Raw genomic sequence first — 18,449 nt, 5'->3', positions numbered from 1 at the left:
TGGTTTGAATCCAAAAAACCAGTTATTGTAGCTTCACAAAAGAGCAATAGTGATAAAACTCCAGGATATTAGTAAATACATGGAAAGTCAAACAACATTTATTTCAAATCTTTGTACCCCAGGTGGTCTCCATCCATTTCCCCTCCACTCCCCTTCGAATTACAGCAGCAGCAAACAGGATGTCACATCTGAGCCTCCAAACATAAAATGAAAATAGGCTACATAAAACGTAGTAGGGTCTAAAATAATAACTCTTTAATTAATCATATCTTAATTTATGTTATGATTTTTTGTTCTACTGACAAATACAACCTCAGCAAAAGACCTAACTATAGGGAGTACTGGAAGTGGCATGAGAAGTTTTTCAACAGTTGCCTGTACTGGAGCTCCTCAGAAGGCTTTGCCGCAGGCCCGTACAGCGCAAAGAGAAGGTATTTGGTGCAAGGGGCTCATACTCACTGTCTGCAAAGTTTCTTCCTGTCTTCTGCTTTGGCTCTGTCGGTTGATAAAGGAGCGTGTCGAGAGTTTGTAATGGTTCAACAAGCAGATGATCACTACCACCATAACAGTTATAACTACAATTATAATGATGATTTGAACAAACTCCAGTTCAGCTAAAACAAAGAAAAAAAAGGAAAATATGTCAATCACACAGAGAAAGTTATCCATCAAAGCAATAACCTGAAAAATCCTCAGTATTCCATCAAGACTGATCTTGATTAAGATGTTACTGCTGTCCATTTCACAAAGTTTCGTGAAGAAAACACTGTTCCAAAGTAGTATGAAAATATTTTTTTGGCAGTGCCCATCATTCAGTATTAGTGGCTGCAGATCAAAGCTAAGAAACTTCTTGGTGATACTACTCTGCAGCCTTCACAAGTAACAAATTCTTCAGCATGAATAGTACAGACAAGCCTTCTGGAGAATAAAATGATTTCACTAGGAGAAAAAACAAACCAAAGACACTCAAACCCCACTCTATTTTAATAGCCACCTGCAATGCCAACTGAATCCAGAGGGTTCCATAAGCTTCAAAGCAGAGGCCACAGAGAAAGGAATCGGGACACTATCTAGTAAACTACTCTTGATTTTTCAACCAGCTGAACGGCACAAAAGCTATCTAAATCAAGAGGGGGATTTTTTTTTCCCTATTGAATCTACATACAACGTCTTCTTCAATTGCTTCTCTCCAACTAGATAAAAATTAACTGTTCTAGGACATTCCCATTCAAGTAAAAATCTAAAAAGAGATCTGATATTCTAAAACAAGTTATGTTCCACTATGGTTAAAAATGAAACCAAGGCCTTGGCTGTAGCAAGAGATACAATTACAAGTAACTCCATCAGAGCCCATCATCTTATCTGAAGTCCTGCCTATACAACAAATATTAAGTAGATTTAGAAATGAGTCACTCTTTCACCCTTTTGGCTATACTGGAGCAGCAGGGATGAGCAAGGGGAGGAATTGCCCTTTGGAGTTACACACTTGCTGATATTTCTATGGAAACTACATCGCTCACAGGGGATGCTCTCATCTTGAAAGACAACTCCAGTTCATGGGAAGAGGTTTTTGGTTGCTAGCCTGGCAGAAAAAGCAAAGCAGCAGTGCAAGTTACTCAGTTTTGGCACTTCCCAGAAGTACTGTTATTTTTTTGGACACCAAAAAATGGACTTTGGGGAAGCGATACTAAATTTTCTGTTTTAAAAAGCCAATAAAGAAAGAAAGATAAACAAAATACAAAAACAAGAAGACAAAGCAATCAGAGAAAACAAGTTCCCCCCCCCCCATCTCTTTCATTTGCAGTCATCCTCAGCCTTCTGTGTAACAGCAGTATGCAAACACAACACAACTATAAAGCCGAGCTAGACAAATGCTTTTCACACATAAAATCCAAAGTGACCTGCAGTGGAACCAAAGGAAGTCCAAGACTGTTTCATTATTCTAAGATCTCTTACAAACCTAAGACTCTAAGATCTCCAAACAAAACCTCAGATTACAGGAGCTGCAAGTGCACTGGTGTCCAGTGGAGGCTGGTGCTGAGGTCCAGCTGTTTGTCACAAGTTACCAGTGGGCACAGGCACACCACCATCTAAGTGCTGAGGTTCTGCAATCATCTCAGTAGGAGTAACTAAACCTATTTAAGGCTAAGCAAAGAGTAAAAGGGCAACAATACATCTATCATTTACTTTCTCTTTGCTGTTAAGTACCATCCACTCAGCACGCAGAACATCTTCAAAAATTTTGGTTAGTCAGTGCTTTGCTTCACTTTTGCTATCAATCCCATATGCAGTGCAGCAACATCCCTCCACCCCCCCTCGCACCACTGGAAGCTAATGTCGTCAGCACTAAAAGATCAAAAGGCAGGAAGCATAGCATTAATTAAAAAACAAACCCACCAAACCCACGTTTAAGTAAAAAGTTGAGGGGGTTTTGCCTCAGAAGCACAAACAAAATACAGACTTAACACTACTGACGACTGCTGCAAATCACATTCTGCAGCTACCGAGTACTAAAGGGTTTCTTTAACAAAACCTTTTTTGGGGGGTCCGTGTAATACTTTAGACTGGAAACTGAGAGACTGTTGCTAAAGGGCAACATGCAAAACAAGCAATGTTGATTTAGGCTTTCCTAGAATGCAAAGATCACTGGAATGACATATTACTTTCTCTATCTGCCGAGGGCAGAGTCTTCTAAATTTATCAGGGCTCCAGCATCTCAGCGGCAGGGGACAGTACCTCTCCTTTAGAAATAAATGATTGGGTCTCTGAGCATTTCCCTTAGCAGGGGGGAAGAATAATTTCGAAATGTTTGACTAAAACATGGCCACATAGTAAAGAAAATTAAAACCACAACACACAGGATTTTCCAAGTCCAGCTTTACACCGCAAATGCAAACTGCAACAGAACACCCTACTGATATTCGAGAGGATTTCCTCGCTTAAAGTATGGATTGAAAGAAAAAAGGAAGGTAATTTTCAACCTCACCCTTCCTCCTGACTAGCCCTCCTGCTACTCACTAGGTTATTAACAGGAAAAAGGGAAAAAACAAGAGCTGCAGCGGTCTCTCTTCACCGGCACCGCTCAAGGCACCGCGAGTGCTTCCCGGCGGCCGCCGGCCCCCGCCTCGCCCCCCGCCCCGGCACCTGCTCCAGCCGGCTCCTCCGCTGTCAGCTGGCAAAGAGACTTGGGGAAGAGAAACGACACGGTTTTTTACCTCCCCAAGTCTCTCTGTCACACTTGCATATACCTGTTTCTTTACACGCAGGAAATCACATTTATAATACATTTTTCTCCTCCTAGTAGAGTATTTTTCTATGGTAAGTGCCCAGCGCGGAAAAAGCAACTATATACTGAATGACGACACCTCCACAGAAAAGCATGAAAACAAGAGAAATTATTTATAACCCCGTCAACATGCACGCAAGCGAAAGCACCTGGACCGCCACCCGCAGTCCTCCTCGGCAGACAGACCCCCCCCCCCCCCGGCCAGGGAAGCCCCCCCGGCGTCCCCCGGCTCCGCCAGCCGCGAAGTTGGGCTTCGCTCCGGTAAGCCGGAGCCCGGGCTCGCCGCAGCCCTGCCCCTGCGGGCGCAGCAGCGAACAGGCGGGTACCTCTTTCCAACAACAGGTCTTTTAACCGCGCATCCTTCACCGCTGTCCTATTAAGCTGCTCACTGGACATGCTCGCCTCCGGCAGACGGGGGGCTCAAACCACTCCGCCAGCCCCCGCGGGGGGCACCGCATCACCGGCAGCCCTGGGCTCCATCCAGCGGGGGGACAGCGTCCCCAGGCTGCCCGCTCAGCCCTACGCGGGCACGGACCGACAGACAAGTCTCCCGGCCGGCCGTCCCTCCCGCCAGCGCACCGGCGGGGCCCGGCCCCGGCGCTCACACCGCGGCCGCCGCCGGGCAGCTGCCGCACGCCGCGGAGCGCCGGCCCGGCCGGAGCGGGCAGACAGGGCCGGCACTGGCCGCCCTCGCTCCCCGGGCCCCGGGCCGCGCGTGTGAGCGCTCGCACGGACACACGGACACGAAAGGCGGCTCGGCGCTCCGGACTGCGGGGCCCCGCCTGGTGCGGAAGGAATTTAAAAAAAAAATCGTAAAAAAACCCCGAAAACAATAAAGAAAATCGCGGTGAATCGCCGGGAGCAAAAAAAAAAAAAAAAAGGGCGGACAAAGCCCCCGGCCGCCCCGCTCCTGGCCGAGCCCGGCGCGGGGCCGGGAGGGCCGCGGGGAGGAAGGTGCGTAGCTTACCCGCGCCGCCGCCCCGCCGCTCTTTAAGCCCGGCCCGGCCCGGCGGGCGCTCGGGGCGCCCAGGCTCTTCCGCCTGCCCCGGCCCGCCGCGCCTGCGCCGCCGCCCGCCCCGCCCCCCGCACGTGCCCGCGCCCCGCCGTCACGCGCCCGCGGGGGAGCCGGCGCCGCGCCCGCCTCCGTCGGCTGCCGGCCCCGGCGGGGGAGCGGGGGTCAGCGGCACGCCCCCCGCGTTACCGAGCCATCCCCACCGGGGACGCGGCTCTTCGAAAGGCGCCGGAGAGGACCCCCCCCGTCCCGTCCCGCGCCGCAGGCACACAGCCGGCAGAAGCGGAAAACGCGGAATCTTCCCCGCGCAGCACCGCAGGCGTGGTCGGGGGGGGGAGTGTAAAATAACGGGGAGGCGCCCCCTGCTGCAATACGGTAACGCGCCAACCCCCAGAGGAAAGAGCGCCTGTCACCGCCAGCGATCCACGCACACGCGTTTAAAAAAAAAAAATAAAGAGGGGGAGGGGAAAGGAAAGCACTGGGGATCCCGAGCCTGGGGATCCAGTCGCACGCGTGGTTCTTGGCCAAGGCTCCCGGCTCCAGCAGCGCCCGCCCTCCCCTGCCCCGCGGCGGAGCCAGCCCGGCTGGGCCTCAGCCCGACCGCCTGCCGTCCCACCCCGCACTCACCGTCGGAGCCCGGCAGCCGAACTGCAGGCTGCCCCCAGCCCCGCAGGGGTCCCTGCCTCGCCAGGACCCCCGTTACCCGTGAGCGGTGTGTCCCTCCGCTCCCGGGATGTTCCTCCTGTACCTGCCCCACCAGGAAGGCCAAGCCCCCTCCCGTTGCTCGTTAAGTCTCTGGGGTAGCATCCCCAAAGCAGCGGGCAAGACCAGTGCGTGTCTGTGTGAGCAGGAGAAGAGAGCTCACCCGATGGTCCGTACTCGGCCAGCTCCTGGGAGCTGCTGAAGGCACAGGAGCTGGGCTGCAGCATGTCCTGCTTCCAGTGGGCTGGCTGGCTCGTCACAGCCCCACGCCAGCACCGCTCCCCCTCACAGCACCGCCGCGATGGCCCAGGCTGCCCCCAGACATGCTCTAGGCCTGCCCATGGAGACAGACCTGCTGCTCCCCACACCTCAAATATGTGAACTTCATGGACCAGTCCCCCCCCCCCCCCCCCAAAAGAAGGATCCCCTGACTAAAGTCAAGGAGCAAAGGCCAACAGGGGAAAGAGCCTGAGGAGCCAGCCTGCACACGGTCATCCGCCAAGCCAGCATGCAGAAGAGTCAGGGTGCTGAAAATACTAGAAGACACATCCTGATACCCATATCCGCAGCACACAGCAGGCTCCCTTGCTGGGTTACAGGCCATATCCCTGCTGTCTGGATTTATTAAACGATTGTTGATGTTCAGCTCGATACTGCATGGACTAAGGCCCCAAACCAAACAGTACAGTCAGGCTGGGGGACAGTGATTGTGGACTGTAAATAAATATCCCGAGAGTTCCTAGAAGAGCAGAATGAGTTTAAGTTGTATGTCAATGGAATGCTTTTGTGCAAGCGGAGTGTTAACAGACTACAGCACCATTACCAGCAAAGGGAAGTAATTCAGTTCAGACAGCAGATGTGGAACACCTTCCAAACTACAATCTCATCTCCCCTAGCCTACTTTGAAAACAACTGATTCAACAGACCAGCCTTTTAAACATGGCTGTTGTATGGGCATGGCCTGCTTTGTGCGTACAGAGTCGCTGCTGAGGCTGATTACCTTCCTGTTGCAAATTCTCGTTGCCAAGGACTGAAGTGTCAAACAGATTTTCTGAGCCAAGGATTGACCCACACGCATCATTCCCAAACCTCATATTTAACATGAGAAGTTGGTTTCAGATGTGTGTAGTTCAAAGACTATAAGCAGAAAAAATAAAATTAATGTATTAGTATTAACACTGCTTCTTTACTTCGGTCTCCTACAATTGAAGCCTGGATGTTCAATCTTTTCAGTTCCTGAAGGGCATTAACCTTCTAACACAAGCCAACTGCTTCGGCAAAACTGGGAATTCGGTATGTAGAGAGACTGGTAAGATTATACGCTTTACTCCCTCTCTAGCCCACTACTTCCCTACCCACCAAAATTTGTTTAGTATTACTGTACAAGCGCAGGCATAATGACTGCAAAATCATTAAGAGTGCTGTATCCATAAGCAATGCACCTGATAAGCATCCTCAAGAACATCCTCAGAACAATATTTGGCTATTTATTAAGAATTTATCATCAAGTTTTTAATGTGAATCAACCCCTTCAGGGGCTGAACAACTGCGTTGTAAGTGCCAGATAGCCCAGAAAAGCTGCTCTGTCAACAAGGACAGGGGACTGGCTTCCTTCTAAAATCCCCCTCCCAGCAGCAGGTTCCACATGACCTCTGAGCAGGTTGGCTGCTCTGGTGACAGGGTTGAAGCTACCTAAGCAGGCTTTGGCACACCGAGTCATCATGCTCCTCCACAAGCCACTGCAAGTCTAGCATATTAATGATAAACCCAAGGGCTAATTAAACTTGGTAACATTTAGGTGAAATTTTATAAAGGATGTGTTTACTGATCTGTCTCCTCGGTCTTGACTGGGAAAACAAAAGACTCATTCTGGAAACCACAAGAACGAAAGCCGATTTTTTGGTTTTACTAGTAGCAAAGATATTATCTCTTAAGTGTAAGAAAACAGCGTTATGCTTTGGTGACCAAAACTGGACAGGTGCTGCTTTCTCAATAGGAGTTTTGCATTTCTGCTACTTACCTCCTTCTTTCTTTCTCTGCTTCTCTAAAGACATTACTGACTGTGGGCAGGCTTTTGGCCAGCCCTTACTCTGAAAAGTAAAAAAAAACCCCCGTCTTAAACTGGAAAATAAGGGAGTGTTTCATCCTGCCTGCAGTCAGCCCCTTGTGGTCACTCACCTGGGGAACCTGGACAGTGTGTGTGTGTGTGGGGGGGGGGTGTGCGTGTGCGCGGAGGTGCTTCCCCCTCCCTGATACAGCTCAGAGCCACGCACCTAACTTCAGCCCTGAAAACCATCTGAGACGGTCACATGTCTACAACCATTAATGCTTCACACAGGGGCATGCATCCTTATGTGCCTCTTCCAGGCGGCACCAGGATGATGCTTCACAGCCAAAGACAGGCTGGGGTGACACGTGCCTGCTGGGGGGGGAGCTATGCTTTCAGCCCCCCAGCCAGCCCAGGCAGGTCTTGGGAGTACCCAGGTAATCACCGCCTGCTGCAATCCCAGCCCCATGTCAAGCTAGCAGCCATGGGAGCATGGACCTGGGTCCTTCCCGCTGTCCGTTTTGTGCCAGCCCCAGTGCACCCGCGGACAGCGACACAGCTGTAGCACAGATGAGCTGGACCAGGTCTCTGCTCACAGTAGAAAAAGTCAAATTGCTTGCTGGGTGAACGCTGATGCCAACACAACAAAAGGCAGCAGGAAACGGTCAGTGAGAGACAGAGCAGAAGACCAGGACCATTCCCTTTTGGGTAAGGGTCTGCACCCTGGATGGGCTTCAAGTGACCGCAGACACACACACCAAATGCCCCCACCTCTCAAATTGCCACTTCCTGGAGCAAATTTTCACCTTTTCCATTAAGTCTGGAGTTTACAGGTTAAATCTGTCAGAAAAAGATACTGAGGAATGGCACCACCCCAGGGAAAGGAAAAGTGCTATTCTCGCTGGCAGTGAATTCAGGTAACTTATTTGCCAGCAGGTGCATATCTATTATGTCATTGTATTTAATGTGATCAGGTGCAAGGAACAAGCAGACAGGAGCAGTGTGGAGAGATTATCAGCACAACCCAAAAAACGCAAGTTTGGTGGAGGGATTTAATGCAGAAGAGGACAGTATTCAAGGCCTCTAAATTAACTCCCTGTTCAAGCTGTTCTTTACTCTGCATTAATAAGGATTGTGAAATTGATGTTTTTTTCTTCTTTTTTTTCTTTTTCTAAATCACCCTTTGCAATCTGCAGTTAAGGACCTCCCTCCAAACCTCATTTCCTAGAAAAACAAAGCAGTTCTTCATATGCATAGTTAGTTGCACAGCCTGCGTGGTCCATGTGGTAGCCACGCATGCGATGGTTTGTTTTCCTGTGCTGGAAGGAGGGTTCAACCTGGGACACTGAATTGTAACATGCTGTTTTAAAAGTAATCACCGTTTCAGACCTGACTAGCCCTAGCTCTGTTTACACTGGCGAGTGAGAAAATCTACTCATGAATTATCCCCACTGCAGTTCTATTAGTCCTCACGCACCAGCTCGACACAGGCAATTTACAGTCATCTCCTCCAGCAGGGTTAAATGGTACAGCGAGCATAATGTGTTGGCCCTGTTTACCCTGGAGATTACACTGCTGGTAACTTTGATGCTCGTCTGCCACTGCTGAAAAACAGATACAAATTTCTTAGTGCAGACGCGTAAGGAACAAGAAACTCTACGCAGGGACAGGCAGCTGTAAATCTGAGGGTGATAATCAGTCCAGGCTACTCAGACCTTGAAAATAACCCTAAAGGGACGAAGCAACTGGGTGACTGAGAACCAAAATTTCACGCAGGTACCCATTACGTCGAACACTGTAATACAGTGGCTTCCACTTATTTTAATCATCGACTAATTCAATCCTCCATTTAGTTCTATTAAAAAACCGTGAACAAAATCAGCTGTGCTGAAAATACTGCAACCCCTTGCATCCCTCATTTGATCACATTCCACAGCTTTTGCCTTACGTCGAGCTCAAATCTAACCAGTAGTTGTAAAAATGAGCCATTTAAGGAAAAGGCAAGAAAGGATCACCAATGTATTTTTCTTAATCCTGTTGTTATTCAGAGTTCTCCCTGCAGCACATGCAATTAATATCTGGTACTGGACTCTGTGGAGTCTCAGTGGTTGCAGCATGACTACCCTGCCTAAGCTCCCTGTGTTTTCCACGCAATTCCCAGCAAGTACAGGGAAGAATCATCCCTCATTATTAGTATTTTTTTTAGCCCATTCAAACAGGAGTTAGAAGAGATGCACTAAGAACCACATTAAAAAGCTGAGAGATCACATCATGCATTATCCTACCATAGGAACAGATGAAAGTTAAATGAGAGACGGAATTAGCATGGGTGCTAGAATCTATGCATATGCAAGAACCCACCTCCAACACAAAACTGAAAGCCCTGTTGTAGAAATATAGGTTGCTAAATAAGCTATTAGCAGTATTTTACACACAAAAAGGAATGTTCATTCTTCCACTGAAGAACACACTTAGGAGTTACAGAGAGTCTCCTGCCAGGTGGAGTATTCACTCCATAAATCTCAATTCCCAACAAACTCCTTGGCAGCCAGGAAAAGAAAACAACGGGCACTTGACTGCAGATTAACAGACTATCAAGATATTTTAGTACTTTCTGACTAAGGTGTATGGGAAGACCTCAAAAAGCTGGACAGTGCAGAAACCTTCCAAGATCACAAGAAAACCCATCAACCCTGGTCTAAAAAAAGGAACCTAAGGGCAAGATATAGAATGGAGATAAGAAGGGAAAGTAGAACCAGGATTACAGTAAAGCACTAAAAATACAAGTAGAATGTGAACGCTGTATTTTTATTTCTGACACTAATATAACCAGCTGGTTTAGAGATACAAAGCTCTGCCTCAATGATGGTGCCGTCTAGTACCTGAAAGTAAAGGATGAAGAGAGGAACCTGGAAGAAATATCCAAAGAGATAGGGGAGAGAAAGGGAATCAACATAATGCAAAAATTTAGGCCAGCGATGACAGAAAAATAAAGCTTTTAAAGAACCAGGATGCCCATGTAAGCTAGCATTAACACTGAAAATTAAGGAAAATACACTGATACTGAAAAATGGATCTACAAGCAAAACAAAGGAATTTTCTTCATTTTCTTTTATCCTACAGTTTTCTTATCACTTGTCTTGCCGCATTTACATATATGCTGTCTGGATGTGTAATCATAAGGGAAATTAACCCTGGATAACCCCATGCTGCAGCATGTTTACAGAAATTGCTCTAGAGAAAACAACTCTAGGAATAAAATGGGGGACATCCAAACCATTGGAAATCAAGGGAGTCACAGACATGATAGGTCTGAAGGATGGGAAAATCTCTTTATGAGAACATGCCATTAAACATTACAATCAAGCATAAAATTGCTCTGCCACAGTATTTTGTTTTATTTGCATTGTTAAATTTCTTCTCCTAACAACAATGGATAGTTTATAGCGCTAATGATTTATACAAAAAGAGCTGCGTAAATGCATCCCAAATGGGCGGCTTCTTTCTTAAGAACTATAGACTCAGTTTCCTTCAGCTTGATCACAAATCAGTGACTCACACAAATTTCACATCTGCCTCAGGATACAATGGTGCAGCTTCTACCGAGTTTTCATGATGGATTAAGTTCCTATGGTGCAAGAGAGGTGTAAAAATTTATGCTGATTTAAAAAAGAACAGTGCATTTCCACAAATCACCATGGTGCAAAAACTACAGATGCCTTGCCATTAACAACTGTTATCACTGAATCTCTGTACTAAGTTCATTACTTCTGGCTTCTGCAGCCCTGCTTAAAATAAAATACATTGTTTGTATACAATTTGTGTATGTCCATGCACACAAACACACATTTTCCCCAGTAAATCAATGTAATTGATCTGGAGAAGGGGGCCACAGTTTAGAAGTATTCAAATTGCTCTGCAAAACACATTCACCTCACTTTCAGTGTATCCCCAAAAGAGATGGGGACTGAGACTTCTGACATGCAAAATTATTTGGATTTGCTGCACTTTATAAGCCACTTTATGATATAACAGAATATTTTATTCCTAATCCACAGCATTCCAAACTGTTAAGTCAAGCTCCCTCAAATCAGAGATCAAAGAGTGGCAGAGTGGCATAAAACAAGACTTTGGGTACACTTCGATCACATCTTTCCGGTGTTTCTTTGACCTTTATGTCAAAATGAAGATATTCGTCAACTCCCTTGATTCCAACAGCTGAAGCATTAAGAAACCCACTTAATTTATGTTAAAATACTGAGAACTGACAACACTGGGAATAAGAATCAGAATCTAGTCAAGACTTCTTAGACCAGCCACAATGAGAATAACTGCAGATACAATGTACTCAGCTCATGGGGAAGCATCAGGAAGTTTCTAATGCACTTCTGTTCTGACTAATGGCCTAAGTGAGCATGTAGACAATAATCCTCCTGCAGGGGATGTGAGGAGGTGGGAGAGAAAGTCCACAGAGAATGTTGGCCGTCAGAAGCTTCCTGCAGTTTTTCCATAACCACTTATCGGGAGCCACTTTTAACGCATCATCACAGGCATTCCTCGGCAAGCAGCGGCGTTTCTGCCACTTCCTTCAGACTGGCAAAGGAGTAAGACTTCCCAAAAATACATCCTCTAGAAAAGAGGGAATTAGGCAAGCAAGCTCAGTGCTCAGTGAGAATCGGATACCTCACTGCTGCTTGTGAAAAGCAGACCTCTGAGTATACCACCAGCGAAATGACAACCATGTTGCAGAAGCTACCAGGCTATTTTTACCAAAGCAGAATATGTTATCTTTTCATTTTGTATAAAGGCAATAAAAATTCATAAGATTCATGCTCTGCATTTAAAGAGAAGAGCTTGGTAATACAGCATTCAGACCACATGGTTTTTGACATTACCATGAATCGTCTACGTTCTTCAGTCTTTTGACATGTTCACAGGGATGATGTTTACACTGACTAGTTCATAGTACATCATATCACATTTTAATGATTCACTTCAGCTCTGACAAAAGGAAACATCTGCCATAATTTTTTCTTTCATGAACTTTATCACAATTAAAAATCTGACGTTTTACCAGCCTGTGTGCCAACCGAGAAGCACGCCAAGTTCAGCACTTCCTGATACATACAAATGCGTGCAGCATGAACAGCTAGTACCAACAGCACCAAGCCATCACTGACTTGTCAGTCCCCACCACAAAAGAGAAAAAAGATCACAGTTTGTGGGCAATAATTTCATAATCTTGATCTGGTTTCCATATGACAGAGTGCAAGAGAGAGAAAGAAAAAAAAACACAAACCAAAAAACCCCATGCTTCACAGCTCTGTGTGATGACAATGTACGATTTCTATGTCTTGCCCTATTGCAGCCAGAAAAATATTAAAGCAGCATGTTAAAACTGGCACAGCTTCTAAAAAACGATTTCCAAACATGACTTGATGGACAGCACCCTAGTAACTCGAAACGAAGCTTAAATCCGCATCGACTTTACATAAAATTAGGCCAATCCTACCCAGCACAATGACAGTATTCTTGTTTTCAACGTAATTAATGGTATCTACAAGCTCAAACCACTTCTGAGACATTGCACATATGACAGGAAGGCAGCTTGACCATTTACCATAAAGACCGACAACCTCTTGTACCCTGCATAAGGCTGGGATAACTGTTGTACCTCTAGGCAGCTCCAGTGACACCATCATTTCAGGGTGGAAGCCAAGAGCCAGAAGCAAAACCAGCAGCCTAATGATACCGGCAATGCAGTGTTGCTTCATCCGTGGAATAGCAGCGTCCCACTACTTGGTGGGCTGTGATGTTACTCAGCCCAGGCAATCCAGGAGGGATGGATGTTTTTGAACAAACTCTAGGACAGAGCTGGGGTCTCAGTAAGGGCTGAAGGGGTGCTTTCTAACACTGCTCCTCCATCCATTTCTTCCCCTGTACTACCAGCATAACACTGAATTTGGTACAGTATACTTAAACTTGAAGTGTTTCATAGGAGGACTTCAGGGACTGAGAAAGAAATGGAAAAATGGCCCTGCGTACAGCACATACAAGACTGCCCCAAATATATGGCATAAAAGATGTTTAAGGAGAATGCATCGTCTACTAGCTACATCAGACTGAGGTTCAACTTCTCTCCCCAGCTCTATCACAGACCTTCTAGTGACTTAAGGGAAGTCCCTTCAGCTCTCCCTGCCTGTCCCCACTCTTCCCTCTCCTGATACCACAGCAGCACCTACGCAGCGCTTCCACAGAGCACGGCCTCACCTGCGCCAGTCTTCACACACCGCCTGATACCAGTACTCTATGAAATTTGGGCTGCTAAGCCACTTTTGAAGACGACATATGAGCACTTAAATCATAAAGGTGCATTTTCAAGATCTGCCTAGTGGTGCCCTTTCCCGATGAGCAGAAGGCAGGCCCCAAGTGGCTGCAATGGCATTTTCCTTTGTGTGCCAGCAAAAACCAAAATTTGCTTGAAATCTCAACAGACACACTGGGAACTGACAGTTAGTGTATCTTACAGTTGGTTGGCTGGTATTTTTGGATGGGAGGCTGCATTTCAAACTACTTCATCCTATGTTCACACTCTGTACGACTGTACATCCGACACTGTACTGACTCACCGGTAGCATTTTTGTGTAGCCCACTAAAGAGATACCATTACACCCTGTTTGGGTGGGGTGAGACCTTCTGGGTGAATCTCCTTGTGGGAAAGGAAGTTTGGAGAGTAAGATACTAATTTTCAGAGTTACAGAGAAACTGTGCTCTCTCATGTGTGCCTGCACACACAGAGCAGGAAAAGCACATTCACTCCCTCTCACTCTACGCTACCCCATTGTGGTAGTGAAACTACTGATGCTTCAAATTTGGCACAGTCCTAATTCTTAATAAAAAAACCCAATGAAACCTAATGAAAATTAGGATTAAGGTGAAGGGTTAAAAGCAAACAAACCCAAGTTGTTATGCAGCCTCCAGGGAGAGGGCTGTGCTTCCTGCCCAGCCTAGGAGGGGACACTGCCCGCACACCTTCCACACCGTCAAGTTGCACTGGCAAGTGCAGGGCAGATGCAGCCTTCCGGAGAAGCAAAGGGCAGAGACATCATCCCGTTCAGTCTGAGGTCAGGGGTCTCTGCCATACCTCTGATCTGCTGAGTCTTAAGCCACAGGTGCAGAGATTTGGCCTGAGCCAGGCAAGTGCTTTGCAATGCAGCTTTGTGATCCCCTGCCACCAGGACTGCTTCACGCATTTGCGCAAAAATTCAAGAAACAGCACCGACTGCTCACCCATTACCTGTGGGACGCGAGTCAGGTTTGCAGTGCTGGGAGACAGGTATTTTTACCACAGGATCTGCTGTCACAACAGCAAATCCCAGTTGCACATTTACCAAAAGCACTAAGGGGATTTGTCCAGGATTTCAGGACGCCTGACATCCTGATCTGCATAGCAGCTCAGACCAGGCTTTTTGCCATTCAGAAGTCCCAGACAAATGACTCGTGAGAGTACGTGTTTTGCCAGTGCAGTGCATACTCAGTGAGTGTGCAGGGTCTGGGACACGTCTGACATCAGAGGCACGTGCTGGCCACCTGCACACAGCATCTCAACCTCCCCCACACACTGTGCGCCTGGACTTCATCAGACACCTGTGTGCACCCATGCACCTCCGCTCCCATCCACGATGCCTGGGCACACCACACCACAAGGACCACGCATACAAACTCCCTGTGGCATGTGACAAAGACCTGGCCACGCAGCCCCCACCCTCAGGAAGGGCAGTATATACTCCCTGTACATGCTGCACCACTCCTATTTCTGTAGTCGCAACCGAATGCAGTGCAAGCTTGCAATTACTTTCCTCACAAAGTTTACACACTACGGAAAGAGCTTCCCAGCCTACTTCTGTTCTCAGGGATCTGATTCCCTGGCTGCAGTAGGTACACAAAAGGGTCTCACAAGAGAAATCTCCGTGCACTAATCACCGATGATTCATGGATGAAGTCTGAGAAACGTTTCTGTACCACACTAGGGATGGCGAGGCTGAGTTGCTCACCTGCTGATACCTTACCTGCCATGTTTCCTGCCTTGGAAGCTGCATGTCACTGAATTAGCACAGTTTTATTAGATTTAATTAGAAAATGGGACACTCTTTCCAGCTCTTATCCTGTTTTTTATAGACACATCAAATAACTTTACCTTGCTGTCAATATATCTGGTTTCTGTTTTACACACAGAAGATCGGAAGAAGGGAACTGCTCAAGCCAAGGCTGTGCATACAAGGAACATGAATCTGTCATACAACTCAAACTGGCTCCCAGCTTGAATCTATCCTTTTTTTGGGCAGACAGCTTAGACACTTTGAATTTGAAAGGACTCTGGCATTTTTGCTTCATGTGCTCTCATATTTCTTGCTGTGAAAGCTCAACTAGGACTTTCTGTTCATTGTAGGTGTCCTCCTTAAAGCCAGCTTAAACGTGAATACCTGAAAAAAATTTCAGGAAGGTGGGGTTTTTTTTGTTTTTGGTGTTGGGTTTTTTTTTTACTTTTATAGGTAAGAGTTGTGGTTTCCAGTGTTAAATTGAAAAAAAAAAATACAGCTAAAAGAAAAGTTGCTCTTTTTTTTTTTTTAGCACAGAGCTTCTGTCATATAAAGAAGTGAAACTGTGAGTCCCAGTTTCCAAACTGTTCATATTTTACCTTTCCTGCTGTATTTCTTCAGTTAATACTTTACAATTATGCCTGAAACTGAAGTAGTTTTAGTTTCTCTGTTGCCTACACATTTTGTCATTTCTAACACGACAGTATTGTAACCCATTTGTTTTCTCAGTGCATCTTTCAGCATCACTTGTACTTCACAGTGCAGATGTCTAATGCAGATCAGGGCAGGCACTGCAGTATATTCTGTTCCAAAAGATATCCCCACCTCTTCATTTGTTTTGCAACATGGCTATCAGAGTATTAAATAAATAACGTAATACTTAGCATATATCCATTGTTTTACATATTCTGAATGGTTTATAGATGTTAATTTCTTCATGTGCTGCTCCTGTGAAATAGACCCAGCAGCAATCATTTTATATGAATTGCAGCTACAAAGCAAGTCAATAGCTAAACTAAATAATCAGATTGACAGCCCTTTCTCAATTTCTGAGGCCAGAATAAACCTCACTGATAAGGAGAAACAACAAAAAAATTGCAGATCACCTCCTGCAAACATATGAAATGTAGGCTAAACTTTGATCACAGCTTTTTCTCTGTGAGCCTCTAGCCCAAATTCAAAGCCTGTGTTCTCTCCCTTGAAGCTCACACCCAGAGGCACAGCTCACTGGTCAATGCAATCTTCAAAGTTTCCCATCTTGAACAATTTATTTTCAGGAACAAAGCCTGGAAAAGGTCCAAAAACCCCGTGTGGGTTGGCAGCAGCTCAGGATGCTGTCTAGGTGTGTCTGGCTTGCCCAACTAACGACTCTTTCCACTTCCTCTATTCAGAGCACACTTGTGTTTCCCCGAACTGCAGCAAGCCACCCATTAACTTCTAGTCCTTCATTTCTGAAAAGGCTACCGGTTTCTCCCACTAGATCCCCAGCTTTATGAGCTGTCAGACACTTTGGGTTTTAGCTGTTGGCTGAGAATTTGACAGCAAATGTACAGTTTAGGATTTACGGCTGGGAAAACAATTTCCCAAAATATCTGTATGAATGCAATGTAGAAATATGCCACATTATAATGGTGAGTACTCTCTCAAAATGGAAGCGTTAAACTTCAAGCACAGCTCTATGCCTGAGACAAGCCAAGAAACTTCTGAAATGAGTAACAGGCCTTGCTCAGCACCCTGCGGGCAAAGCAGCCCCCTCCTTCCTGCTCCTCTTCCCCCTCCAGGTAGCCCTGGCACAGTAAAGACTTCTCAGCTATGCTTTTCAGCCAAACTCACCTCAATACTGATACCAGGACAGTGTTTCCCAGCTGCTACCATCAAACTGTTAAACCCTGAAATGGGTCCCTTTGAAGTTTATTAGAATCATAGAATCATCTAGGTTGGAAAAGACTTTTGAGATCATCGAGTCCAAACTTAAACTCATTTTTTCATGTGCAGAAACACAGAGAGTTAAAAAACACTAATATTAACCTGTTCAAACAGCAAGAAATCCCCCCCATTTCCCCTCCCCCCTGGTTAAAGCTGCAAAAATTAAATCCATAAGGGCATTTATAGAGAATGTCTTATTTAGGGAAGAAAACAAAAGTGACTGACACAGTTATTTGTCACCGCTGGTAAATAAATTTGCGTGGCTTACAATGTTTACCCTGGAGTACAGCTGAAAGATCCATTCGTGCTGCATTAGAAACCCGCCTCAATGACAAACTTCAGCTCCCCGCTCCAGCAAAGCTGATGTATTGACTAGACAGGTAGATTTAGGTGCTCTGACTGTCTGGATGCTATGGAAATCATGCTGCACGCATCTGACCGTTGTCAGTGGCAGAAGACAAGCGCTGGCCTCATTCTTATTCTAGCCAGGAAAAAGGCCTCGTCTGCATTAGCCTTTTTACTGAAAGGCTGCCATATTTGTCAGTTCAGACGCATGTAAGATAAGCTCTTTCCCCGTTATCTAATATTTCACCAGGCAGTGGAAACGAAGGATAAGCAGAACCTAATAGTCTATGTGGGCAGGCGATCTTGAATGCTGTCAAGCTCAGCACAAGGCCTGGATGCCCTAGACAAGGGGAAGTTTACAGAAGAAGTTAATCACTTCATTTTGAAGAAAAACTCACAGGGATTTGGAAAAACGGTTATGACTTATCCTGGCTACACAGCAAGCAAGGAGACAAGTGTAAAACCCTTCGTGCAGCTTTATACTCCGTGCCTCTCCCTTCCTTTAATGTAGGTACTGCTTGGGTAAAATTGCAGTCCAGTGAAAGGGGATTAAAGAAGGCAGCTGTAAAACTGCTGCTTTCCCTAAGCAGCTGGAGGAAACAGGACAAGCAGGGAGAAGCAAAATGAAAAACCGAATTCTGTGTTCCTGGAATGTCCTGGGCTGATCAGTCCCTTGCACAGCAGCTAGTTTTACCTGTATCCCTCCCCTCTAAAACTGCCCAAGTCTCATGCAGAGTTGGTAGCAACCTGGCAAACAGATCAGAAGGGCTCTCGCTCAGTCACAGGGCTCCCTGGTGAGCACGTATCTAACAGGCTTTTATGCTGCATAATGTGGATACAACAGTGCTAAGCGAATTCTGAATAAAATTAAGATAGCCTGTTTCAGAGCTCACACAGTAAGTCTGATTTAACAGCATGTCTGCTTAACAGATACACCATCTTAAACAGTAGTGACTGTATGGTCACACTACTCCATTTTAATGCACTGACATGAGAATCAAACTGTATTTGCACAGAAGTGCAGCTCAAAGT

General features: G+C 46.2%; 1 protein-coding gene across 7 annotated transcripts in view; it reads right to left on the bottom strand.

Annotated features, from left to right (window-relative positions):
* Window positions 1-18,449, bottom strand: part of LDLRAD4 (low density lipoprotein receptor class A domain containing 4) — a 294,829-nt gene that overhangs the window by 22,329 nt on the left and 254,051 nt on the right. For 5 of the 7 annotated variants that reach the window (XR_008820903.1, XM_056332542.1, XM_056332540.1 and 2 more), the window contains one exon: window positions 460-614. Coding sequence is in view for 6 of the 7 variants with exons in the window: in XM_056332542.1 (XP_056188517.1) it covers window positions 460-614 (155 nt within the window). In the remaining variant the exon portion in view is untranslated. The other 2 variants (XM_056332544.1, XM_056332543.1) reach the window with 2 other exon arrangements.

The sequence above is a fragment of the Falco biarmicus genome, chromosome 3 (assembly GCF_023638135.1).
Source record: "Falco biarmicus isolate bFalBia1 chromosome 3, bFalBia1.pri, whole genome shotgun sequence".
NCBI classification, from domain to species: domain Eukaryota; kingdom Metazoa; phylum Chordata; class Aves; order Falconiformes; family Falconidae; genus Falco; species Falco biarmicus.
Note: the sequence above shows the minus strand (reverse complement) of the source record. Positions and strands in the feature narration are given on the sequence as shown.